This window comes from Pinus tabuliformis, chromosome 9 (genome assembly GCF_031772625.1).
Source record: "Pinus tabuliformis cultivar Carrire ecotype Pingquan chromosome 9, CPIR1, whole genome shotgun sequence".
In the NCBI taxonomy this organism is placed as follows: domain Eukaryota; kingdom Viridiplantae; phylum Streptophyta; class Pinopsida; order Pinales; family Pinaceae; genus Pinus; species Pinus tabuliformis.
The window spans coordinates 279,718,714-279,745,169 of NC_142307.1; the positions used below are offsets into that span (position 1 = coordinate 279,718,714).

Sequence of the window (26,456 nt, forward strand, 5' to 3'; positions counted from 1 at the left end):
TTTTACAGAATGCTGGAAATTGCAGAAATAAAAATCAGCAGTAATAAACAACCATTAAAACACATTTAAACACTGAGATTTTTGGTCAACTTGACCCTGGAAAAACCCCCTACAACTCTTGGGGAAAACCAGTTTGAGAGCTCTTCTTTATTTCTGAAAATTGCCTTTTTACAGTGAGAAAATTCAGCAAGCAAATTTACAACTTATCTCTTTTCCCGTGCCTCACAGCAATCTGGAAATTACAGCAAACAGGACAGCAATAAATGTTGTACGGCCTCCTCGATTTTCGTGCCCACTTTTAGCATTAAATGCAGTTGTACGGACAACATTAAATGCATTGTACGGCCTGCAATAACTGCGTTGTATGGCCCTCGTTTTGCGTGCAGAAAAATCAGCAAACTGCTCCTCGATTTTTTTGCAAACCACTCCTCAAAAATCGTGCCAAAATCTGCCTTTCACTGTGTGCTGAACCAGCTGTACAAATCTGCTCAACTGCTGCCTTGGAATGTGTGCCAAGTTGCTGTCTCCTTCTCCTCGCTGCTCAGAAATCTCTCTTGCTCTCTTGCTCTCATTCTCCCAATCTGCTCATGAAAGAATGAATGACCTTTTCCTCCTTTTCCTCCTTTAATCTAACCCCAAGTGACTTTTGGGTGATCCCTAAATCCAATGGCTGAAATAGATTGAGATCTAAGAATGAGATTAAATGCTCATTTAAATCTCACTTTTTATTTTTTAATTCACCCCACTTTAATAAAGACCCACTTAGTCATTTATTTCCAAAGACATTTTTCCTTTCTAATTTTTCATTGACTTTATAAAACTCACTTTAAAATTAGACTTAGTAACTTTATCACTTAAAGTCACTTTTAAATTAGATTTAACTTTATAAAAATTATAAAGTTACTTTAGGAGAAAAATTAAATTCTTTTGGACACTTTTCCCTAGGCCAAAGATCAAAGCCTAAGGAAACCACCTGTCCTCCGGTACCAAATTTCAACACTCCCTCTTACCGAGGAAGGTGTTCCTCACCACACCCATCTTGTCTCTGAAGTAGACATGCTTGCCCCGTGGTAAGGCTTTGGTAAGAATATTTGCAACCTGCTCATCAGTGGAAATATACTCAAGCTTCACAGCTCCCTTCTGAACATAGTCTCTGATGAAATGATATTTGATCCCGATATGCTTTGACCTGTCATGAAATACTGGATTCTCCGTGAGTTTAATGCAACTCTGATTATCACTGTAAATCACTAAAGGTCTCAACGGCTGACCAAATAAGCCAAACAACATCTTGCGAAGCCAGATAGCCTCACAACTAGCTAGACTGGCTGCCATATACTCTGCTTCCACTGAACTCAGTGCTACTGACTGCTGCTTCCGGCTGAACCATGACACTACTGTTGAACCCAACCCAAAACAGCGCCCTGAAGTGCTCTTCCTATCAGAAGCACAACCAGCCCAATCAGAATCAGTGTATCCTGCCAGTCTCACTCCATCTCCCTACCTGTAGTCCAGACCATAATCCACTGTCCCCTGCAAGTACCGCAAAATGTGTTTTGCAGCCACCCAGTGAACCTTCCTAGGCTCACACATAAACTGACTCATCGTGTTGACTGCAAAACAGATATCTGGTCTAGTGTTGACCAAATACATCAAGGAGCCAATCAGCTGTCTGTACAATGTGGGATCCACCAACTCGGAATTCGAAGCATGAAGCTTCTTCCAGTTGGTGATCATCGGTGTCGACATGGGTCTACAATCCTCCATGTGGAATCTGCTAAGGATGTCCACAATATACTTCCCCTGCGCCAGGAAGAAATGCCCCTCCTCCTGCCACACCTCTAAGCCCAAAAAGTAATGCATCAAGCCGATGTCCTTCATCTCAAACTCCGTCGCAAGATCTCTCTTGCAGTGCTCTATGAGTCTCTCTGCACCTGTAATGACCAAGTCATCCACATACAGCACCAGAATGAGAGGCTCCTCACTAATCACAATAAAGTAAAGGTTCGGATTTGCCTCACTCTTTGTGAAACCCATCCCCTGCAAATATGTATCTATCCTGGAGTACCAAGCTCTGGGAGCTTGCTTCAGGCCATAAAGGGCCTTCTTCAGTCTGCACACATGGGACTCCTTCCCATGCACCTCAAAGCCCTGTCGCTGCTCAATATACACCTCCTCCTGTATGAAGCCATTGAGAAATGCAGTGTTCACATCCATCTGGTGGATCTTCCAACCCATCTCTGCTGCTATCAATATAATGGAGCGAATCAAAGTATATCGAGCCACGGGAGCGAAGGTCTCCTCATAATCAACTCCCTATACGTGGGAGAACCCTCTAGCCACAAACCTTGCTTTGAATTTCTCAATGCTGCCATCTGCAGCATGCTTTACCTTGTAAAGCCATCTGGAAGTAACCACGAATTTGCCCTCAGGCCTCGGCACCACCTCCTAAACATCATTCTTCATGATAAAAGAATACTCCTCCTGCATGGCCTCTCTCCATACCTGCTGGCTAGCTGCCTCCTCATTGCTAGAAGGCTCAGAGTCAAGGATGCTGGTAACCATCGCCGTATAGCTACAAAACCTCTCAGGTGGTCTACTCTCTCTGACCGGCCTCTTCGGCTCAGCAACAGATGTGGCATCTCTCAAGGTGTCCTGAAGCCACTTGGGCTTCCTCTTCCCTGAGCATGCTTCTCCCATAGGAGAATGAAACTCCTCCTCATCACCATCAGTAGCCTGAACTCCTGACTGTCTGTCTGTTGTCCTACTGCCTGCACCTGAACCTGTAGAGGTTGAGGTACCGTGTGAACTGTCCATCAGTGGACTCCCTAGTGAACTGCTCTGTGAACTGCTCTGCATGCTGCCCGGAGCACCACCCCTCTGGCTCGGCGAGCCACTGCTCACTGACGGGCCTGACATCCTCATAGATGTACCTCCGGATCCTCCTGATCCCTGCCCACTGGATCCCTGCGACTAACTCAACTGTTGCTAAGGGTCTGGCTGATCCAGATACTCTAACTCCCGTGACCTCCTAAAGGCCCTGTCCTCCTCGAACTTCACATCCCGTCTGACAACAACTCTCCTCTGTGCAGGAATGTAAATTCGAAAGGCCTTTGAGGTCTCACTGTAGCCCACAAAGATACCCTTCTCTGCGGTAGGCTCTAGTTTGGTCCTCTTCTCCTTGGGTATATAGGAGTATGTAATGCATCCAAAGATATGAAGATGACCAATATCAGGCTTCTTCCCAGAGAAAGCCTCCTCCGGAGTCATGTGCCCCAAGGCACGATGCGGACTCCTGTTCTGCAAGTAAACAGTTGTGTTGCAGGCCTCTGCCCACAAGTACAATGGCAACCCCTGATCATGTAACATGGCTTTGGCAGCCCCTATGATGGATATGTTCTTCCTCTCCGCAACCCCGTTCTGCTGGGGGTTGTAAGGAACAATGAACTTCCTCCTAATGTCTGCCTCCGCACAATAATCAACAAACTCTCCAAGGGTGTACTCTCCTCCATTGTCCGACCTCAGGGACTTGATCTTCCGACCTGTCTGTGTCTCCACAAGAGCTCTGAACTCCTTAAACCGCTTGAAGACCTCACTCTTGGTCATCAAGAAATAAATCCAGGTCCTCCTGGAGTGATCATCAATGAATAAAACATAGTACTCATATCCACTCAAGGAAACATGAGACATCTGACCGCTCACATCGGAATGAATCAAATCAAGTATCCCAGTCGCTCTGTTGTCACTGCTGGGAAAAGGGGATTTGGCAAACTTGCCCATCGCACAACCTCTGCAAGTATCAAAGTGATCAGTACTGAAATCTGGCACACTTGTAGTGATCTCCCGCAATGTCCTCAAGGCTCCATGATACATATGTCCCATCCTGCGGTGCCAAATCTCACACAACTCAGAACTGCTAGCTCTGCTGTCGGTACTACTGCTCAATGCCAAAAGGGGCTGGAATGCAAACTTGTACACCTTTGCATGGCGTACACCTATCACTCTAGCTGAATCAGCTGGAGTGCCCCTGGGATACATCAACACCTGTCCTCCCCTGAACAGTACCTCATATCCTCTGTCCTCCAAAGCTGAGACGGATATGAGGTTCTTCCTCATCCCTGGCACATAAAGAACATCTGACACTTTCAAGGGAGGTTTGGACTCCCTCTGAAATGTCAGTGTCCCCACCCTGACTGCTCTAACAACTTTATCATCACCGAGTACTACCTCTATATCAGTGCCACTCTCTGAAAGCTCTGAGAAGTACTCACGGACTCCTGTCATGTGACGTGAAGCCCCACTGTCCACATACCAGATACCTGAAGATGCTCCGCTAATCGAGGGAAAAGCATGCTCCCTCTAAACCTGTGTGGCAGGTGATCCTGCACTAGAGGACTCACACGTAGTGAACGCAAACACCCGGTCAAAACGACCTGCAAAGTCCTCAATCTCTGCTGAAGCTGCCACGTCCTGGTTCTTCCCCTTCTTCTTCTTCTTCTCCGGACACACAACTGCATAGTGTCCCATCTTTTGACAATTCCAACACTTCACCTTGGAATAGTCCTTCTGTGTGTTCTCATGTTTACCTTTACCTTTGCCTTTGCCCCCACCACTGCTTGTGGAAGCCTGCTTCTTCCCTTTGCCTTTCTTGCCTCCTGCCACCAGTGCTACATCCTCATCCTGCTCAACTGGCTTGGCTGCCCCAAGCTGACCTTTCCTGATTTCTATCTGAATGCAATCATCCCAAAACCTCTCCCATGTGGGAAGGGTCTCACGTGCACAAACCCAATCAGCAAAGTTCAACCATGAACGGGGGAGGCCATTCACTGCAATCCGCACCAACTCAGTGGGTGGAATGGCCTCTCCAATCGCTGCCAACTCATCTCTCACATTAGTGATCTTTGTGAGATATCGAGCTGCACTATCATTACCCATCTTAATGTTCTTCAGCTTTTCCTTCAGGACCATCTTCTGGTTCTCATTGGTACTCTGGTAGAGATTGGACAATGTTATCCACATCTCATGGGCATTGCTCTTTCCTCTCACATGAGGAATGCAATGGTCTTTAATTTCGTCTAGAATCAGCCTCTTACCCTTATTGTTCTTCTTATTATAAGCTGTCAACTGAGTAGCATCAGTAGGCACAACAACAGGGTTCTGTGTGGTATGCACCATGATATCCCAGACTTCTGCCTCCTCAAAGATACTCTGCATTCTCTTCTTCCAAACGCTGTAATTTGTATGCCCATCCAGCGTATCCTCCACCCTCAATCCCAATGACATCCTGCTGTCATAAAGCTGAAAAATAGTACTGTTGTAGTAAAGATAAAGCTGTTGTTTATGAAAAATCAGCTTGCTGGAATTTTCTGAGTGAAAAATCAGCAACTGTAATTTTTCCTTTTGCTGTCCCAAACTGCCCTTCAGCACTCAAGCTCTGATACCATGTAGAAATTTCTCATTTCCCACCCCGGTTTTCAGTTTCTCCTTATTTCTCCCATATAGTTAAATACCCTTTCCCATAACCATACATTTAACAAGCTGGAAAATATAAATTTGATGAAAACACAAATTCTGGAAATTTTACAGAATGCTGGAAATTGCAGAAATAAAAATCAGCAGTAATAAACAGCCATTAAAACACATTTAAACACTGAGATTTTTGGTCAACTTGACCCTGGAAAAACCCCCTACAACTCTTGGGGAAAACCAATTTGAGAGCTCTTCTTTATTTCTGAAAATTGTCTTTTTACAGTGAAAAATATTCAGCAAAAAATCAGCAAGCAAATTTACAACTTATCTCTTTTCCCGTGCCTCACAGCAATCTGGAAATTGCAGCAAACAGGACAGCAATAAATGATGTACGGCCTCCTCGATTTTCGTGCCCACTTTCAGCATTAAATGCAGCGGTACAGACAGCATTAAATGCATTGTACAACCTGCAATAAATGCGTTGTACGACCCTCATTTTGCGTGCAGAAAAACCAGCAAACTGCTCCTCGATTTTTGTGCAAACCACTCCTCGAAAATCATGCCAGAATCTGCCTTTCACTGTCTGCTGAACCAGTTGTACAAATCTGCTCAACTGCTGCCTTGGAATGTGTGCCAAGCTGCTGTCTCCTTCTCCTCCCTGCTCAGAAATCTCTCTTGCTCTCTTGCTCTCCTTCTCCCAATCTGCTCATGAAAGAATGAATGACCTTTTCCTCCTTTAATCTAACCCCAAGTGACTTTTGGGTGATCCAAGTGACTTTTGGGTGATCCCTAAATCCAATGATTGAAATAGATTGAGATCTAAGGCTGAGATTAAATGTTCATTTAAATCTCACTTTTTATTTTTTAATTCACCCCACTTTAATAAAGACCCACTTAGTCATTTATTTCCAAAGTCACTTTTCCTTTCTAATTTTTCATTGACTTTATAAAAGTCACTTTAAAATTAGACTTAGTAACTTTATCACTTAAAGTCACTTTTAAATTAGATTTAACTTTATAAAAATTATAAAGTTACTTTAGGAGAAAAATTAAATTCTTTTGGACACTTTTCCCTAGGCCAAAGATCAAAGCTTAAGGGAACCACCTGTCCTCCGGTACCAAATTTCAACATTTCAGCAACGCCGAAATTAGTGTTTCAACAATGCCGAAACTGGTGTATCAGCCACTTTTTTACAACTATCGGTGTTTCAGCAACGGAGAAATTGGTGTTTCAGCAACTTTTCTCCAACTTTGTAATATGTGCCCGCCGATAGTGTTAAAGCATATGTATATGGGTTTTCTCCTTCGATAATGTATTCTGCTCATACAATATAAACTCTGCCTTTTTCACTCCGTCAGTGTATTTGCATATGAGTCTAAGTCTTTCGCCTCTGATAGCTCTGTTTGCGTTAAATGCATATACAGGTCTTTGCCGCCATATGCATGTTTATGCCGTGGATAGTGTTACAGCACTCTATGTGCTCCACTTGGCTCCTCTTGTGTGCTCCTCTTGGCTCCTCTAGCTCTGTCTGCTTCCTCTATGGCTCCGATGGTGGTGCTTCGTGCTTTGTTAGCTCCTCTCGTCTCCATCTGCTCCTCTGGTGACTCTGTCTGCTCCTGTTTGCTCTGATGGCTCTCTGCGTCCTCTGTTTGCTGTTAAACGCATCCATTGCTCCTCCGATGGCTCCTGATGACTCTGATATGCCTCCTTGCTTTATGGTTCCTCCTGCAACTCCTCTTAGTCCAATGTGGCTCCTCTGGCTTGGCAGTGTCTTTCAAAGACCTCCTTGCATATATGAATGCCTCTCTTGCTCTGATATCCTGTAATATGCTTTGATATGCCTCCTTAGGTAACTCCTCTTTGCTTATGGCTTGGCTATCCTAATGGCCTTGCTCCTGTCTCTTCATGAATCTGCTCTGCATCCCCTTGGCTTCATGTCATCCTCTAGTATCCAGAATATTGCCATATTGACATAAATGACAACCTAGGTCAACAACTCTCCTGGCCAGCGGAAAAAAAGGTCGCGGACGAGAGGGAGGTCAACGCCGACAGCAAAGAGGAGAGAGGAAAGGGAGGGAAGGGGAAGGGGGAGGGGGAGAAATAAATAGACCCTCTCCCCTCCCATTATTCACTTCATCCATTGAGAGTGAGAGCTTGAGCAAGAGAGTTTGGAGCAAGAGAGAGTTTGAAGCTTGGAGAGAGAGCTTGGTGAGAGAGGATCTTAAGGAGCTTGCAAGGGGAGATTGGAGCTTGGGATTGAAGGCCAAAGTGGTGGGATCTACACTCTAATCTAGCAATTTTTTTATGTTCATTGCTAAATAAATAAATAAAAACTTTCTCTATTTCCCATTCCTCCATTTTTTTGCAGATTCAAAACTTAAAATTTCAAACATCATGGTTATATGGCTTGGCATTTTCTTCTTCTTGGTTCCTTTTTTAGTTATTATGGTGTTGGAGAGTAAAAAGAGGGTTGAGCATGAAGAAAAGGATGAAGAAGTGGGTTATAGTGGATTTGATGAAAACCCCAGAGAGGAGTAACTTGGTGAGGAGGAAGAGAGTGAACATGATTTAGCCCAAAAAACTAAACAAGACCAAACCACATTGTGGAAATATGTTTCTAGGCCTAAAGAAGGGAAAGGGGGCAGAACCACTAAATTTCACTGCCCCCATTGCAGCAAAACTTAAAAAGGTTCATACACCCATGCCAGAAGGCACCTCTATGGGAAAAGGGCATGAGATGAAGATAAAGCCATAGGAATCAAAACGTGTACAAGTGTGTCAACAACATATAGAGCCAAATACATAAGGGAAGAGGAGGAAGCCCAATAAAATCTAAAAGATCAAAGGGTTTCTTTGAACCAAGCTCACAATAACATCAACATGCACAAAGAACTCCTTCAGCATCCTCCCATGGCAATGGATATGGAGACACAAGGTCACCAAACATCTCTTTAAGGCGTAGAACCATATCAGATTTCCTTGATGAAGGGTGTAGGAATGATGTGGATTCAAATGTTTACCAGTTTCTCTATGCATGTGGGATACCATTCAATGTTCTTCGCTCACCTTATTGGCATGAAATGGTTTATGCCATAAATGATGCCCCTAAAGGATACAAGAGCCCTGGGTATGACAAGGCTAGAACCATGGGACTTGATCATGAAAAGCAAAAATATCACATTCTTTGAGTAGAATGACAAATTCTTGGACTGAGCATGGGGTGTCCATTGTATCTGATGGATGGACAACTGTAAAAAGGCAAGTCATCGATAAGTGTTCTTGCTGTGTCTGTTAGTGGTGCCATCTTTCTTTCAGCATATGATTACTCAGAGAAGTTCAAAACCGCATCAACATTGCAAAACCATTACTTGAAACAATTGAACATATTGGGCCATATAATGTCATCCAAGTCATCACTGATAATGTTGCTACTTGTAAGGCCACTAGAGCAATTATTGAGGATAAATACCCCAACATATTTTGATCTGGGTGTTTGGTTCACACAATGAACCTTTTGATGCATGATATTATTAAGAACAAAAACCAACAATACAAATGGATTGGTGATTTGTACAAGAGAGGCAAACAAATGATAAAATTTATTACAAACCATAGCAATAACCATGGGCTTTTCCACAATCACTCAAGATTAGAGTTGTTGAAAATTGCAAAGACTAGATTTGCTACCTATTACCTCACCTTCAGGAGCCTTTTGAAGGTAAGAGAGTCATTGGCTAGCATGGTATAAAGTCCACACTAGCAGGTATTAAAGGAAAGGCCTACAAATGCAACTGACAAGAAAGGTTTTGAACAGGTGGAGGAGACCACTCTTGATGGTCAGTTTTGGGCACATGTGAGGCAAGTATTGGAATTCACCAAGCCCATTTATCACATGATTCGTTTTGGAGATACAGATAAACCAGTGATTGGGGAGGTGTATGAGCAGATAGATACGATGTTGGGGCAAATAAAAGATATTGTTCAGAAAGATGATCCCAACTTGTATACAATGATTCACAATTGTGTGTGTGCACGGTGGAATAAACTTAATGTTCCACTACATGCCTTGGAGTATATCCTCATGCCAAAATACTACTCTCCATCTTGGTTGGGCCAACCTACACCTGGGGTGGGGTTATGTTCAAACCCCATATAGATCCAAAGGTATCTACAAGATATATGGAAGCATTACACAAGTTGGTACCTGACAGGGAGGAGTGTGCTAATCTACGTCTTGAATTAGGCAGATACTTCAGTTGCACTGGTTTGTTTGGTTCTTTGCATGCAATGGAAGATAGAGACAAATTTGATGCTCTCACATGGTGGGAAGCATATGGCGGCATGGGACTTTTGCCAAAATTGGCAAAAAAAAGTTCTCTCACAGGTTGTAAATACTTCTGCAGAGAAGTGTTGGAGCACCTACAACTTCATACATAATGTGAGAAGAAACAGACTCAACGAAAACTGGGCAGAAAGCTTGGTTTATGTGCACTACAATTTGAGGTTGTTGAGTCATTACTGTGATCGGGCTTATGAGGATCCAACATATAAAATTTGGCACAACCACTCAGAGGACGGTAATTTGGAGGATGGCACTATACATCTTGAAGAACTAGAAGCAAAACTTATGAGAGATGAAGATGAAGCAACAACCATGCCACCCCGACCATCCAGCAACAATGCTCGAGTTCCAAGTCTTGTTCCTTTGATGTCGCCACCTCCATGTACATCCACACGTGGAGGGCATTTGCCTTCTGGTTCTGGTCATGGGACTGTGCGGGAGGAGACTCCTAGAAGACCACCACGACCTGTTCAGAAATTAGACATTATTCGTGGTGGCAAGAGGAAGCTATAGATGATAGATTTACTTGTATTTTCTAATGTTTAGTAGTTTTTATAATTGTTGACTCTTTCATATTTATTATGATATTTTTGTAAACACTATATGACAAATTAAGTTTGAAGTTGGCAATTATAACTCATTGGTAATGAATTATGAATATGATGCTTCATGAAAGTTGAAAGTTGTTTCATTTCATTTCATTTCATGTTAGATATTCTTTGTTGTAATGGTTACACTTAGCTTACAAGTACAACTTTGGTGATCAATTATAATAAATGTTATATATTGAATTTTGAAAGCTTGAAACTTTAAGATTGAAGAATCATGAGACTTAATATGTTTTATGTTACTAACTTGTGGACGTGATTGATGAAGATTATAACTTCTAGATGATTGTTGTTATATGGTTCAATCTATGTTTTTTATATCTAATTCATCATTCTACATGTTTTTGTTGACATATATGCATCAAAATATAAAAAATTCTCTCGGAAACGCTCCCAAACCGGGAGCTTCTGAAAATGTTGCTTTCACTCTCGCTCCGAAGTAACCTTGACTAGGACTGTATCCTTTCAGAGGGAGTCACAACTTCGCATGATAGTGATACAAGTCTTATATGTTTCGGAGTTGAAAAAGAACTTGATATCAGTTTCCACTATTGAAAGGGTATGAGATTGTGTTCCGAGATGGGCAGGTTCTCATGTAACCCAAGGGATCCAGTATCTCTTCGGCCAAAGTGATTAGTCTGTCATGGGAAGTTATATAAGCTCATGTTTCAACCAGCTGGAGCAATGGTTTCTACCACCAATAACAGTGATTTATGCAAATTGTGGCACGGGAGGATGGCCCACTTGCATCATGGGGCTCTAAGAGTATTGAGATAGATTGTTACAAGTTTACCAGATTTTAGCTCAACCTCCTTATAAATACAGGAGGCCTTCATTGTTGTATGTCATCACATCACACTTCGATTATTCGGCGTTCTTGTGCATTTTCGACCTCTTGATATTGAGGTGATATTTAGATCTTTGGTCCATTTTGATATTTGGAGCTAAATTGTTGCACTTTGGAGCTATTCTTTTGGATGCATGGAATGGATTCTTTGCATGTTACTTGTAAGTGTATCCAAATTTTGAATATCTATCTCTTACATGTCTAATGTATGGAATTTTGTTGATTCTAGTAATTGAAATTGTGCCCTAATTTGTTGAATATCTATGGAATGTTAATCTAGATGAATTGTTGCAAGCATTACTCATACATAACATGTGAATGAGTGTCCTTAGCGGTGAACTCTTGGTAGGTATCTCATAAACCCTTCTTCCATTGGATAGGTAATTGTTAGAATTTTGGTAGGCTAGGGCATCAAAATTTCAGCCTCCTTAGAAGCTATTTGGCTGATTTGAAACATCATTGACTCCATAGTCCCAAGGGATAAGGGACTAGTACAATTGGTTGGTGATCATTCATCTTTCTTATCCATTATTCTCTCTCCTTAAATTTCAGCCACTTTAAGGCTAAGGTAGCAAGACTAGGGCTGGGGTGAATCCCTAGGCAAGTAGAATTCTTGGGATTAAAGAGCCCAAATATCAAGAGGATATCATTTGCTACAAAATATATCCCTTTGGTGGGCATCCAATTCAATTTCATCCATAAATTCTCTTGCCCTAGTTGTTTTCCCTAATAGGGAAACCCTAGTTTTATCATCCTTCAACTTGGAGGTTTTCTTAAAGGTTTCATGAGCCTTGGTCTTGTTGACATACATCATTGGAAACCTTTTCTCTTGACCTTGACCTTGGGTTACTCCAACACTCATCGAACCTATCAAACCCTAGGTTTTGTGGCTTGCATTATAGATCTCTCAATAGAAAGCGAATTGCCTCCTAGTAGAGCCTTGAACCCAAAATTGTGCCTTTCTTTTGAGATCCTATTTAGATCACCTAACACCTTCTACCTAGAATATCATACATAGGTGACCTTTATCAAATATTGGGACTCCTCACATCAGTGAAAATCCATAAAGAGCAAAGGCTTTTGGCTGTGGTAACAGTGGGCCACTACCCCATTGTTGTCCCTTGGTCTAGTTCATGCCTTGTAGGGTTTCCCTCTCCAAGGCCTGCTAGATTTTGCGGCAACATGCTACATCACCTTTTTTTCTGTTTATTTCCTTGAAAACCCAAGGAATAAACTGTTGAAATTTAGTACCGGAGGACAGGTGGTTCCCTAAGGCTTTGATCTTTGGCCTAGGGAAAAGTGTCCAAAAGAATTTAATTTTTCTCCTAAAGTAACTTTATAATTTTTTATAAAGTTAAATCTAATTTGAAAGTGACTTTAAGTGATAAAGTTACTAAGTCTAATTTTAAAGTGACTTTTATAAAGTCAATGAAAAATTAGAAAGGAAAAGTGACTTTGGAAATAAATGACTAAGTGGGTCTTTATTAAAGTGGGGTGAATTAAAAAATAGAAAGTGAGATTTAAATGAGCATTTAATCTCAGCCATTGATCTAAATCTATTTCAGTCATTGGATTTAGGGATCACCCAAAAGTCATTTAGGGTTGGGTTAAGGGAGGAAAATGAGGAAAAGATCATTCATTCTTTCATGAGCAGATTGAGAGAGAGAGAGAGCAAGAGAGCAAGGGAGATTTCTGAACAAGGAGGAGAAGGAGACAGCAGCTTGGCACACATACCAAGGCAGCATTTAAGCAAATCCTTACAGCTGAATGTGCAAGCAGTAAAAGACAGATTTTTCTTGAGCAAACAGCAAAAGGCAGATTTGTTTTTGCACAGAAATCGAGGCAGCTGATTTTCTGCACAAAAATCGAGGTCCGTACAGCCTGTCTGTACCGTCCGTACAGCCTGTCCGTACAGTCGTCCGTACCGTCCGTACAGCATGTCCGTACAGTCGTCTGTACCGTCCGTACAGTCGCTCGTACCGTCCGTACAGTGGCCGTACAGCATTGTGTTGCTGTTGGGAAATTTCTGGTGGGCTGTGAGGCTCAGAAATCGAGATAAGTTGTAAATTTGGTTGCTGATTTTTGCTTATTTTTGCTGAAAATTTCTCACTGTAAAAAGGCATTTCCAGAAATAAAGAAGAGCTCTCAAACTGGTTTTCCCCAAGAGTTGTAGGGGGTTTTTCCAGGGTCAAGTTGACCAAAAATCACTGAGTTTAAATGTGTTTTAATGGCTGTTTTTAATTGCTGATTTTTATTTCTGCAATTTCCAGCACTCTGAAAATTTTCCAGAATTTGTGTTTTCAGCAATATTTATTTTTTTTCAGTCTCTTAAATGTATGGCTATGGGAATGGGCATTTAACTACATGGGAGAAATAAGGTGAAACTGAAAACCGGGGTGGGAAAACAGAAAATTTTACATGGTATCAGAGCTTGAGTGCTGAAGGGCAGTTTGGGACAGCAAAAGGGAAAAAATACAGCTGCTGATTTTTTCACTCAGAAAATTCCAGCAAGCTGATTTTTCATAAACAGCAGTTTTATCTTTACCACAGCAGTGCTATTTTTCAGTTTTAGGACAGCAAGATGTCATTGGGATTAAGAGTGGAGGATAGGTTGGATGGGCATACAAATTACAGCGTTTGGAAGGAGAGAATGCAGAGTATCTTTGAGGAGGCAGAAGTCTGGGATATCATGGTGCATACAGCACAGCACCCTGTTGTTGTACCTACTGATGCTACTCAGTTGGCAGCTTATAATAGAAAGAACAACAAGGGTAAGAGGCTGATTCTAGACGGAATCAAAGACCATTGCATTCCTCATGTGAAAGGAAAGAGCAATGCCCATGAGATGTGGACAGCATTGTCCAATCTCTACCAGAGTACCAATGAGAACCGGAAGATGGTCCTGAAGGAGAAGCTGAAGAACATTAAGATGGGGAATGATAGTGCAGCTGGATATCTCACAAAGATTACCAATGTGAGAGATGAGTTGGCAGCGATTGGAGAGGCCATTCCATCCACTGAGTTGGTGCGTATTGCAGTGAATGGCCTCCCCCGTTCATGGTTGAACTTTGCTGATGGGGTTTGTGCACGTGAGACCCTTCCCACATGGGAGAGGTTTTGGGATGATTGTATTCAGACAGAGATCAGGAAAGGACAGCTTGGGGCAGCCAAGCCAGTTGAGCAGGATGAGGACGTAGCACTGGTGGCAGGAGGCAAGAAAGGCAAAGGGAAGAAGCAGGCTTCCACAAGCGGTGGTGGAGGCAAAGGCAAAGGTAAAGGTAAACAGGGTAACTCACAGAAGGACTATTCCAAAGTGAAGTGTTGGAATTGTCAGAAGATGGGACACTATGCAGTTGTGTGTCCGGAGAAGAAGAAAAAGAAGGGGAAGAACCAGGATGTGGCAGCTTCAGCTGAGATTGAGGACTTTGCAGGTCGTTTTGACCGGGAGTTTGCGTTCACTACATGTGAGTCCTCTAGTGCAGGATCACCTGCCACACAGGTTCAGAGGGAGCATGCTTTTCCCTCGATTAGCGGAGCATCTACAGGTATCTGGTATGTGGACAGTGGGGCTTCACGTCACATGACAGGAGTCCGGGAGTACTTCTCAGAGCTTTCAGAGAGTGGCACTGATATTGAGGTAGTACTCGGTGATGACAGAGTTGTTAGAGCAGTCGGGGTGGGGACAGTGACATTTCAGAGGGAGTCCAAACCTCCCTTGAAGGTGTCAGAGGTTCTTTATGTGCCAGGGATGAGGAAGAACCTCATATCCGTCTCAGCTTTGGAGGACAGAGGATATGAGGTACTGTTCAGAGGAGGACAGGTGTTGATGTATCCCAGGGGCTCTCCAGCTGATTCAGCTAGAGTGATAGGTGTACGCCATGCAAAGGTGTACAAGTTTGCATTCCAGCCCCCTTTGGCATTGAGCTGTAGTACCGACAGCAGAGCTAGCAGTTCTGAGCTGTGTGAGATTTGGCACTGCAGGATGGGACACATGTATCATGGAGCCTTGAGGACATTGCGGGAGATCACCACAGGTGTGCCAGATTTCAGTACTGATCACTTTGATACTTGCAGAGGTTGTGCGATGGGCAAGTTTGCCAAATCCCCTTTTCCCAGCAGTGACAGCAGAGCGACGGGGATACTTGATTTGATTCATTCCGATGTGAGCGGTCGGATGTCTCATGTTTCCTTGAGTGGATATGAGTACTATGTCTTATTCATTGATGATCACTCCAGGAGGACCTGGATTTATTTCTTGAAGACCAAGAGTGAGGTCTTCAAGCGGTTTCAGGAGTTCAGAGCTCTTGTGGAGACTCAGACAAGTCGAAAGATCAAGTCCCTGAGGTCGGACAATGGAGGAGAGTACACCCTTGGAGAGTTTGTTGACTATTGTGCAGAGGCAGGCATTAGGAGGGAGTTCACTGTTCCTTACAACCCCCAGCAGAACGGGGTTGCGGAGAGGAAGAACAGATCCATCATAGGGCTGCCAAAGCCATGATACATGATCAGGGGTTGCCATTGTTCTTGTGGGCAGAGGCCTGCAACACAGCTGTTTACTTGCAGAACAGGAGTCCGCATCGTGCCTTGGGGCACATGACTCCTGAGGAGGCTTTCTCTGGGAAGAAGCCTGATCTTGGTCATCTTCATATCTTTGGATGCAGTACATACTCCTATATACCCAAGGAGGAGAGGACCAAATTAGAGCCCACCGCAGAGAAGGGTATCTTTGTGGGCTACAGTGAGACCTCAAAGGCCTTTCGGATTTACATTCCTGCACAGAGGAAAGTTGTTGTCAGACGGGATGTGAAGTTCGAGGAGGACAGGGCCTTTAGGAGGTCACGGGAGTTAGAGTATCTGGATCAGCCAGACCCTCAGCAGCAGTTGAGTCAGTCGCAGGGATCCAGTGGGCAGGGATCAGGAGGATCCGGAGGTACATCTATGAGGATGTCAGGTCCATCAGTGAGCAATGGCTCGCCGAGCCAGAGGGGTGGTGCTCCGGGCAGCATGCAGAGCAATTCACAGAGCAGTTCACTAGGGAGTCCACTGATGGACAGTTCACACGGTACCTCAGCTTCTACAGGTTCAGGTGCAGGCAGGAGGACAGCAGACAGACAGTCAGGAGTTCAGGCTACTGATGGGGATGAGGAGGAGGAGTTTCATTCTCCTATGGGAGAAGCATGCTCAGGGAAGAGGAAGCCCAAGTGGCTTCAGGACACCCTGAGAGATGCCACATCTGTTGCTGAGCCGAAGAGGCCGGTCAGAGAGAGTAGACCACCTGAGAGGTTTTGTAGCTATATGGCGATGGTTACCAGCATCCTTGACTCTGAGCCTTCTAGCTATGAGGAGGCAGCTAGCCAGCAGGTCTGGAGAGAGGCCATGCAGGAGGAGTATTCTTCTATCATGAAGAATGATGTTTGGGAGGTGGTGCCGAGGCCTGAGGGCAAATCCGTGGTTACTTCCAGATGGCTTTACAAGGTAAAGCATGCTGCAGATGGCAGCATTGAGAAATTCAAAGCGAGGTTTGTGGCTAGAGGGTTCTCCCGGGTAGAGGGAGTTGATTATGAGGAGACCTTCGCTCCCGTGGCTCGATATACTTCGATCCGCTCCATTATATCGATAGCAGCAGAGATGGGTTGGAAGATCCACCAGATGGATGTGAAGACCGCATTTCTCAATGGCTTCATACAGGAGGAGGTGTACATTGAGCAGCCACAGGGCTTTGAGGTGCATGGGAAGGAGTCCCATGTGTGCAGATTGAAGAAGGCCCTTTATGGCCTGAAGCAAGCTCCCAGAGCTTGGTACTCCAGGATAGATGCATACTTGCAGGGGATGGGTTTCACAAAGAGTGAGGCAGATCCGAACCTTTACTTTATTGTGATTGGTGAGGAGCCTCTCATTCTGGTGCTGTATGTGGATGACTTGATCATTACAGGTGCAGAGAGACTCATAGAGCACTGCAAGAGAGATCTTGCGGCGGAGTTTGAGATGAAGGACATCGGCTTGATGCATTACTTTTTGGGTTTGGAGGTGTGGCAGGAGGAGGGGCATTTCTTCCTGGGGCAGGGGAAGTATATTGTGGACATCCTTAGCAGATTCCACATGGAGGATTGTAGACCCATGTCGACACCGATGATCACCAACTGGAAGAAGCTTCATGCTTCGGATTCCGAGTTGGTGGATCCCACATTGTACAGGCAGCTGATTGGTTCCTTGATGTATTTGGTCAACACTAGACCAGATATCTGTTTTGCAGTCAACACGATGAGTCAGTTTATGTGTGAGCCTAGGAAGGTTCACTGGGTGGCTGCAAAACACATTTTGCGGTACTTGCAGGGGACAGTGGATTATGGTCTGGACTACAGGCAGGGAGATGGAGTGAGATTGGCAGGATACACTGATTCTGATTGGGCAGGTTGTGCTTCTGATAGGAAGAGCACTTCAGGGTGTTGTTTTGGGTTGGGTTCAGCAGTAGTGTCATGGTTCAGCCGGAAGCAGCAGTCAGTAGCACTGAGTTCAGCGGAAGCAGAGTATATGGCAGCCAGTCTAGCTAGTTGTGAGGCCATCTGGCTTCGCAAGATGTTGTTTGGCTTATTTGGTCAGCGGTTGAGACCTTCAGTGATTTACTGTGATAATCAGAGTTGCATTAAACTCACGGAGAATCCAGTATTTCATGACAGGTCAAAGCATATCGGGATCAGATATCATTTCATCAGAGACTATGTTCAGAAGGGAGCTGTGAAGCTTGAGTATATTTCCACTGATGAGCAGGTTGCAGATATTCTTACCAAAGCCTTACCACGGGGCAAGCATGTCTACTTCAGAGACAAGATGGGTGTGGTGAGGAACACCTTCCTCGATAAGAGGGAGTGTTGAAATTTAGTACCGGAGGACAGGTGGTTCCCTAAGGCTTTGATCTTTGGCCTAGGGAAAAGTGTCCAAAAGAATTTAATTTTTCTCCTAAAGTAACTTTATAATTTTTTATAAAGTTAAATCTAATTTGAAAGTGACTTTAAGTGATAAAGTTACTAAGTCTAATTTTAAAGTGACTTTTATAAAGTCAATGAAAAATTAGAAAGGAAAAGTGACTTTGGAAATAAATGACTAAGTGGGTCTTTATTAAAGTGGGGTGAATTAAAAAATAGAAAGTGAGATTTAAATGAGCATTTAATCTCAGCCATTGATCTAAATCTATTTCAGCCATTGGATTTAGGGATCACCCAAAAGTCATTTAGGGTTGGGTTAAGGGAGGAAAAGGAGGAAAAGATCATTCATTCTTTCATGAGCAGATTGAGAGAGAGAGAGCAAGAGAGCAAGGGAGATTTCTGGACAAGGAGGAGAAGGAGGCAGCAGCTTGGCACACATACCAAGGCAGCATTTAAGCAAATCCTTACAGCTGAATGTGCAAGCAGTAAAAGACAGATTTTTCTTGAGCAAACAGCAAAAGGCAGATTTGTTTTTGCACAGAAATCGAGGCAGCTGATTTTCTGCACAAAAATCGAGGTCCGTACAGCCTGTCCGTACCGTCCATACAGCCTGTCTGTACCGTCCGTACAGCCTGTCCGTACAGTTCGTACAGCCGTCCGTACAGCCACCCGTACCGTCCGTACAGTGGCCGTACAGAATTGTGTTGCTGTTGGGAAATTTCTGGTGGGCTGTGAGGCTCAGAAATCGAGATAAGTTGTAAATTTGGTTGCTGATTTTTGCTGATTTTTGCTGAAAATTTCTCACTGTAAAAAGGCATTTCCAGAAATAAAGAAGAGCTCTCAAACTGGTTTTCCCCAAGAGTTGTAGGGGGTTTTTCCAGGGTCAAGTTGACCAAAAATCATTGAGTTTAAATGTGTTTTAATGGCTGTTTTTAATTGCTGATTTTTATTTCTGCAATTTCCAGCACTCTGAAAATTTTCCAGAATTTGTGTTTTCAGCAATATTTATTTTTTTTAGTCTGTTAAATGTATGGCTATGGGAATGGACATTTAACTACATGGGAGAAATAAGGTGAAACTGAAAACCGGGGTGGGAAAACAGAAAATTTTACATAAACTAAACAATGCCTCCATATTTTCGTGCATTTACCGAAAAGAGTTGAAGATAGTACCAATTTCTTTAAAATTAAACCAATGCAAAAGTATTTCTACTCACTAGTTTATATGTTCCTGCCATCTGACTCTTAACAAAGTGCATTGCATGACTACTCACCTTTCTCAATGTTACCTATCAATTCAGGCAAGGAGCATTTAGTATTGTGACCAATGTTAGATAAGGACTTTAATTCCATAGTTCATCTATAAAATGTCTTAAATTTCATACCTACCATATGCTTGCAGATTTCCAAATATAGCCTTGCAAGCTTTCACAATTTTGGAAAAATCGTTGGCAGATATAACAGTCCCAATCTGCAAGAACTGTTGCTTGGAGGATAGTTGTTGTCGATAAACCACCACATCAGCTAGCCAATTTTGCTCTTTGTTTGGCCCCGTCATGTCAAATATACAATGACTTGTGTTTGCTTCATTTTGACTTTTCTGGACTGCATTACATGAAGATTTTGAAAGCATCTTACAGGTAATTGTTGATTGAAGAATGGATGTCAGTGTGTCAATCAGAAAGCTGGTAGTTGCATCGCAGATCTGCAAACAATATTTTCAATTTATAAATACAAATAAATTAAACAATCATATATGTAGCCTTAAGAACAGAATATAGGGAACTGTCCTCTACCTGAGGTACTTGATAACCCATTATAGAAAGAGCTGCATCTAGAAGTGGGCTTCTTTCATTCAATTTGAGAGTATGATTCAAATCAGATACGCTCTCAATTTTTTGGGGGTTCAAGAGACTTCCTCCTTTCGAGGAGTCATCTGATCCAACAGTTTTCTGCAGAGTGTCACTTATCTGACATGACTTTTTATGTCTCTCCTGAAGATGAAATTGTAATAACGCCAGTATATCAGCCAATACAGATTTGGAGTTCATGGAGAAGGTCAGAAAACCTGCACTACAACCAAAAACATAAATGCATAGTCTATTCTAAACTGTTGTACACTAATCAACAAAGAAATATGTCAAATTAAAAGGTGGAAGATAAATGAAAGATGTTTCATAACTGCCTAATTATCTTTGTGCATAGCAATGCAAACAAACAAGTTGAATAAGAAAATTAACTGGAATATTTACATCAATACATAAAGAAAAATCTCTTGTGTTACCAGAAATGGGAAACAAGAAACGGAAACAGCACAGGAAACAGGAATAGATGGTTTTGTGAGATAACAAACATGAACCGCCTCCTTCCTGCACATATAAATAGCATAGAATTCATTAGCAATGTGCTATTGTTGTGTCAAGAAGAACAGAAAAAGAAACGGACCTTTGGGTCATATTTCTGTTAACATAGAAAAAATCCACTAGATAAGGAAAATGTTGAATGTAGATTTCACCAGCATTTCAAGTTTGGAGTGATGACAACGAAATAAGAGAAAAAAATGTCTACACATGACTTGAATAAATAAGAACAAATAAAAAATCACTTAACATTTATGTGTTAGATTTCTAAAACCCAGCTAACTAATCTGTGAATTTTAACTAAGCAAAGAACAAAAATCTCAACTTTAACTTCTAACCCACAAATATGTAGAGTTTTCTAACTTGCATGCAGCTGAAAAACAAAAGGAATAGATGAAGACAAACACACCATAAAAAAGTACACAATAAATTTACCCAGGAAACCCCAATCTAACGAAAACCTGCAACCTTGGTGTTTTATTGTTCAGCTCAGCAAATTTGCTTAAGGAAAAGATTACATTCAGGGGGGAAAACTTCCCTTTCTCTCTCTGCAAACCCTCTACTCTGTTGTCTGCACACTGCAAACACACTCTGCCTCTTTTCTAACTTGCATGCAGCGGAAAAAAAAAAGGAATAGATAAAGACAAGCACACCATAAAACAGAACACAATAAATTTACCTAGGAAACCCCAATCTTGGTGTTTTATTGTTCAGCTCAGCAAATATGCTTAAGGAAAAGATTACATTCAGGAGGGAAAACTTCCCTTTCTCTCTCTGCAAACCCTCTACTTTGTTGTCTGTGCACTGCAAACACGCTCTGCCTCTCTTCCATGCACTGGTACAGACTCGCACCACCTGTACGGCCTCCTCTGTGCACTTATTTTGGCCCCTGGAGAGGTATGTGAATGGCTGGAAGTGATTCTAGCTTAATCGACCTCCTTTCTCTGCCTCTTTCACACTGATCTGAAACCCTAGCCCTGAGCTGAACCCTTCTCTCTCTCGTTGAGCTGTACACCAAGATGTTTTGTGCATAATGACCAAGTTCTGCGCCCTTTTTCCCTCTTAGAATTCGACTTGGGCCCCTCTTTGAAGCACACACTCTACATCTAGGAGAAGTCCACTTTTACGTACTCCTTTGTCTTTCCTTACCAACCCAACCATGTCTCAGTCAAAATCCATATAATCTACAACTAAAAGTACTCAAATGCAAACTTTACCTTCTATTGTAGCTGTATCTTCTGAACCTAGTATATTTTCCATGTTTACTAGATATTCTTTACCTAGTAGTTATTATGATCCTTGTGGATCTGGTCAATCTTATATTTATCATGGACCTTTTGTACCTGTGAGGTATCAATCACTCGATGAAATTTCTCTACTGCCTTTAGTCCCTCATTTTTTCATTATCCTCCTTGGCCTACTAAAACTCCATCTAGTTTATCTATTCCAAGTATGGTAAAAATCCCTCAAAGTGTGGTTTCTTCTGAAACTTCTATGTCTAATGTGCAACCAATATTTACTCAAAAATGTAGTTTGGTGTCTAGTAGGGTATGTTTTTCACAACAACCTCCTATAGGATCTCTTCCGTTTACTAGGGGAAACTTCTTATAGGATCTCTTCTACTTAGTGGGAGGAAACCTCCATAAGAACTCTTTTGTTTATTGGGGGGGTTAACCTCCCATAGGATCTACTCCTACTAGAAAACAACCTCCCCTAGGATCTTTTCGTCCTACTAGAAAACAACCTTGCATAGGAATTTTCCTCCCATTGAACAACAACCTCCCATAGGAATTTTCCTCCCACTGAACAACAACCTCCCTTTGGATCCATTCCTTCTACTGTTGGGCCATCTCAAATAGATTTTACTCAACCATCCGCTAGTAGTCAAATTGTTAGTGGTGCTACATTCTTGAAAAATGGTAGGTACCCCATGGAATTTAGCTTACGCTGGTGAAGCCCAAATACTTGCAAGCGAAAATTTTCAACGATTTCCTCTTCAATTTTATGTTCGTGAATCTCAAAGGCCTATAGGCCAACCTTATCAAGGACGTCCTCCTCAAGCTTATCCTTTTGGAACTCAAATTCCCATAGGTCAACCTGTTCAAGGATTTCTTCCTCCAGCCTATACCAATGGAATTCAAATTCCCATGGCACAACCTTTTAAAAGACATCTTCATCTAGTATGTGGACCTTATGGTCCCATGGCTAGTTACCAATGTCTCGCTTATCAACAACCTACTTTTAATAGGAAGTTGCCTTTCATTTTGATGCTAGACTTACCAGACTTATCATGTTTTACAAATGAACCAATTATTCATTATCCATTATGGTCGATAATTGCTACTAAATTCGCAAGTGACATTCTTAAATTCAATGGTAAACCTAGTGAAGACTCATCAAATAGGTTATGAATTATAATTTGTGGTGTTCCTCAAACACTTTAAATGGTGATTTCATTTCTTTATGTCTTTTCTAGTGCACTCTTACTAGTAGTGTAGCTAAGTCATACATTGAGTTACCATCAACATCTTTGTTGATTTTAATACGTTTGGATATGGAATTTTTGACCCACTTCGAGCTACCAATTTTTTATGACCAATTTTTGCCCTGTTAGGTATTGTTCTGATCACAGTACCCCACTAGCTTCACTCCGCAACTTACCCACAACCTCCTATGCCCCGGCAAACTGAAGGTTAGAGCCTCTAGGCTCTGCACAATCCCGGCACTAGCAAAATCCGCACCTCCTAGCCACGGGCGTCAATCCTTCCTGACGCGAAAGATGACCGAGCACTGCGTAGGTCAAGTTTGCTCCTCTCTGCCATTGCGCTGATCCTCTTCCCAGCTTGAACTGATGACGCAGGCACTGTGTCACCCCTTCCTTGTTGCTTTTCCACTAGGAACAGCTTTTGTCCCTCGGAACAGTTGTTTCTGTTGTTGTTGCTCTGCTCGCCTAATGCCCTCAGTTATCCTATGATCTGCAACCACCCTCTGATACCATGTTGGAATTTCTAAGTCTATTTGTTAGAAATCCTTCCTGTACTTTCTAATTTATTTCTTCCTACTTGTTCTATTAATTAACAAGTTATTTACCATGTAAATACTGAAAATAAATACAAGTACAGTCTCAACACATACAGATCATCAACTAAAGGAGAAACAAGCACACAAGTGACACCGTTATTTTTGGACTAACGTCCCCGAAAAACCCAATGCGGGAAAATCGGTGCAACTATCTGAAGGTTTTATTATTAAGCAGTTTCAGACTACAATCTGGGTGCCAGAAATGGCTCACCTAACAGAGAATGCCCTCGGCAGTAGTACCTCTCAGCCGGAGACAAATACCAACCCCAATCTGCCCCACAAAATCTCCCAGCATCAACCTCTAGGGTCTGCGTCAGCGTCTCTGGCCCAACATCAGCCTATTTGGCCCAGCGTCAGCCTCTCGGGGCTCTGCGTCAACCTCTGGAGCCTCTGTGTCTCCCACGCTGGCCCTCCTCAAGTTCTGTGCAGCTCCTAGCTGCCTCTGCGTGGCCTCTAGTTGGCTCTGTGTCAACCCTCTCCCGACTTTTGCGCTGATGTTCCCGGTACTATCACTACCTCTCTGCTACTGCATTCACTACCCCTCAGCTGCAACTCTGATCACTCCTTCGATTTCCTCAGCGAGCCCTGCCCTAAAAAATCGAATTCTTGATCAACTCGGTGTGTTCTCCAAGTGACCCTCAAGCCTCCTCTTATACTTTTCTCGTTGACAATTCAACGGCCGAGATTAAGTCCCTAATCAACGGCTAAGATTAGATCTAGCTTGATCCATGACTTTTGGACCATTCTAACTCAGTTTTATATTAATTCACATTAATATTTTATTTTCCCTAAGTTTAAAAATATTAATTATTTTAATATCTCCCAAACTGGTTAGATTCTGCCCAAACCATTTATGGGTATTGGAGATCTCGTGTGATTTAGCCTCTCCACCAATTTTCGTGGCTAGAGCACATCCGATGCTACCCCAAATCAACAATACTTTATTACATTCATCCAATAAAACAATAACTAAAATAAAAGAAGATAAACTACTATATTTACCATGCATTCATCCAATAAAACAATAACCAATATAAAAGAAAATAACCTACTAGACTTACCATGCATTCATCCAATAAAACAATGACCAAGATAAAAGAAGATAACCTACTAGATTTACCTTGCATTCATCCAAGCTTCACCACAATCATCTGTGAAAAGAGATCAAATGCACATCAAAGAAGTCCCCAAGAAAGTTACTCAACTAGTGCTCCATAGCGAACTCAACAAAAGAGTGTTGATCCAAGACACATGTCTTTCCAATTGTGCAATGATCCAAATGAACTAAGCACTTCCCTTTATATGTTAGGGGAACCAAGCAATTTAGCTCAAATTAGGCTAAAAGTCCCTAAAAATAATAAATCCATGATACTAGGTGGATAGGTCATCAAATCGACCCTCAAAATAGCCTAAAATATGAAAACACAATGATAAACATGAAAAATCTCTTAAAAAGGCCACGCATATGATTCTACAGGCCTAGAAAAGATGACATCATCCTCAAAAAAATGTCTCTCCATCAAAAAGGTGCAACAAACAGTCCAAGGGGCTTGTCTCTTCATCAAAGATCATGTCTCATCACCAAAAAGTGCCCTCTCAAACCCAACGTCATCCTCCTCAAGCCCCATGTCATGCAACAAAGTACCACGTCATCTTGTAGGAATAACATCCTAGCTCCAATGGGCAACATCCACGGTGTCAAGGGTGGAGGAGGGTCTCTTGAGATGTGCCAAGTCAACATCAAATGCAACGCCTTCCATCAACTATGCAACATCAATCATAAAGTGGAAGGTCTTCCAAAGGGCATGCAATTATCATCCATGAAGTGTAGGAGAAGCATCATCAATGTCCTCTAAAGGACCATGACAATGTCCAAATCATCATCAAGTACAAGCTCAAGGAATCAAGTAAGATCAATTAACATGGATGCAAGAGTCATTGGCCCATAAAAAGTGGACCATATTCAATGTTAAAGCCATGTAAGTATATCACACAAGGGTATATTTTTCAAACTTCACACTAGCTAAAAACTATATACAAGTTGCAAGATTTAGGTTTGGGAGGATCATCAAATGCCCCTATTAGGTGCTCCCAACCCTAGTGGGATGAACAATTCCTAGGTTGACCCTTCAATCAACAGGTGTGAGTGATAAGTGATATGGTCTCAGGTGTACTTCATGAGAGGTGTAATAGTCTTATACATGGGTTTTGCAAGACCATCATTCATGAGGACCTTTGTGGAGAGAATGTTTGCGTCAATTGAGTTACCCTTCCCTCGACATTGTTTTTTCTTAACATTTTTCTTTGCTTTAATTGCCTTGGTCGGCAAGCTTTCATTAATTTCATTTAAATCCCCTTTTAAGATGGGTAGGTCATTGCTCATAGGGGTTGGGATGCTTTCTTTAAATACCTTTTACTTTGATAGGCATGATATGCATGGGACTTTTTATTTGGCTTTAATCGTCATCTATCCCTTGTCGTCATTATCATTTTAACATTTGGCACATGCTTTTAATTTCCTTCTTTTGCAATTACATTAACCTTTGGGCATTTCCAAGCCTCTTTTCTCATATGATGAGACAAACAGGGAACCAGTACGAGCCACTTGCAACAACCAAATAACATAAAGGAGAACGAATAAAAGAGATTGATGACAAATGTTAAATATGAAAGGATGTGGACACACCACCTTTATCAAGGCCTTTTGTTCATGCCCCTCCCAGACAGTGAAAGAAAAGCCCCTAGGTACTTGCACTTTACTAGAAGGAAGAGATGACCACCAAAGTGATATAAGGCAACAAGTATAAAATCCAAGAATCATGATCC

At 42.3% G+C, this 26,456-nt stretch overlaps 1 protein-coding gene across 7 annotated transcripts in view; it reads right to left on the reverse strand.

Annotated features, from left to right (window-relative positions):
- Nucleotides 1-26,456, reverse strand: part of LOC149148247 (uncharacterized) — a 205,000-nt gene that overhangs the window by 166,963 nt on the left and 11,581 nt on the right. For 2 of the 7 annotated variants that reach the window (XM_089440038.1, XM_089440033.1), the window contains exons 2-4: nt 20,474-20,558; nt 19,986-20,262; nt 19,579-19,894 (exon numbers count right to left, since the gene is read on the reverse strand). In XM_089440038.1, coding sequence (XP_089296164.1) covers nt 19,579-19,894; nt 19,986-20,262; nt 20,474-20,558 — 678 coding nt within the window. Of the gene's footprint in view, nt 1-19,574; nt 19,895-19,985; nt 20,263-20,441; nt 20,562-26,456 lie in introns of those variants that run through there. The other 5 variants (XM_089440036.1, XM_089440037.1, XM_089440035.1 and 2 more) reach the window with 5 other exon arrangements.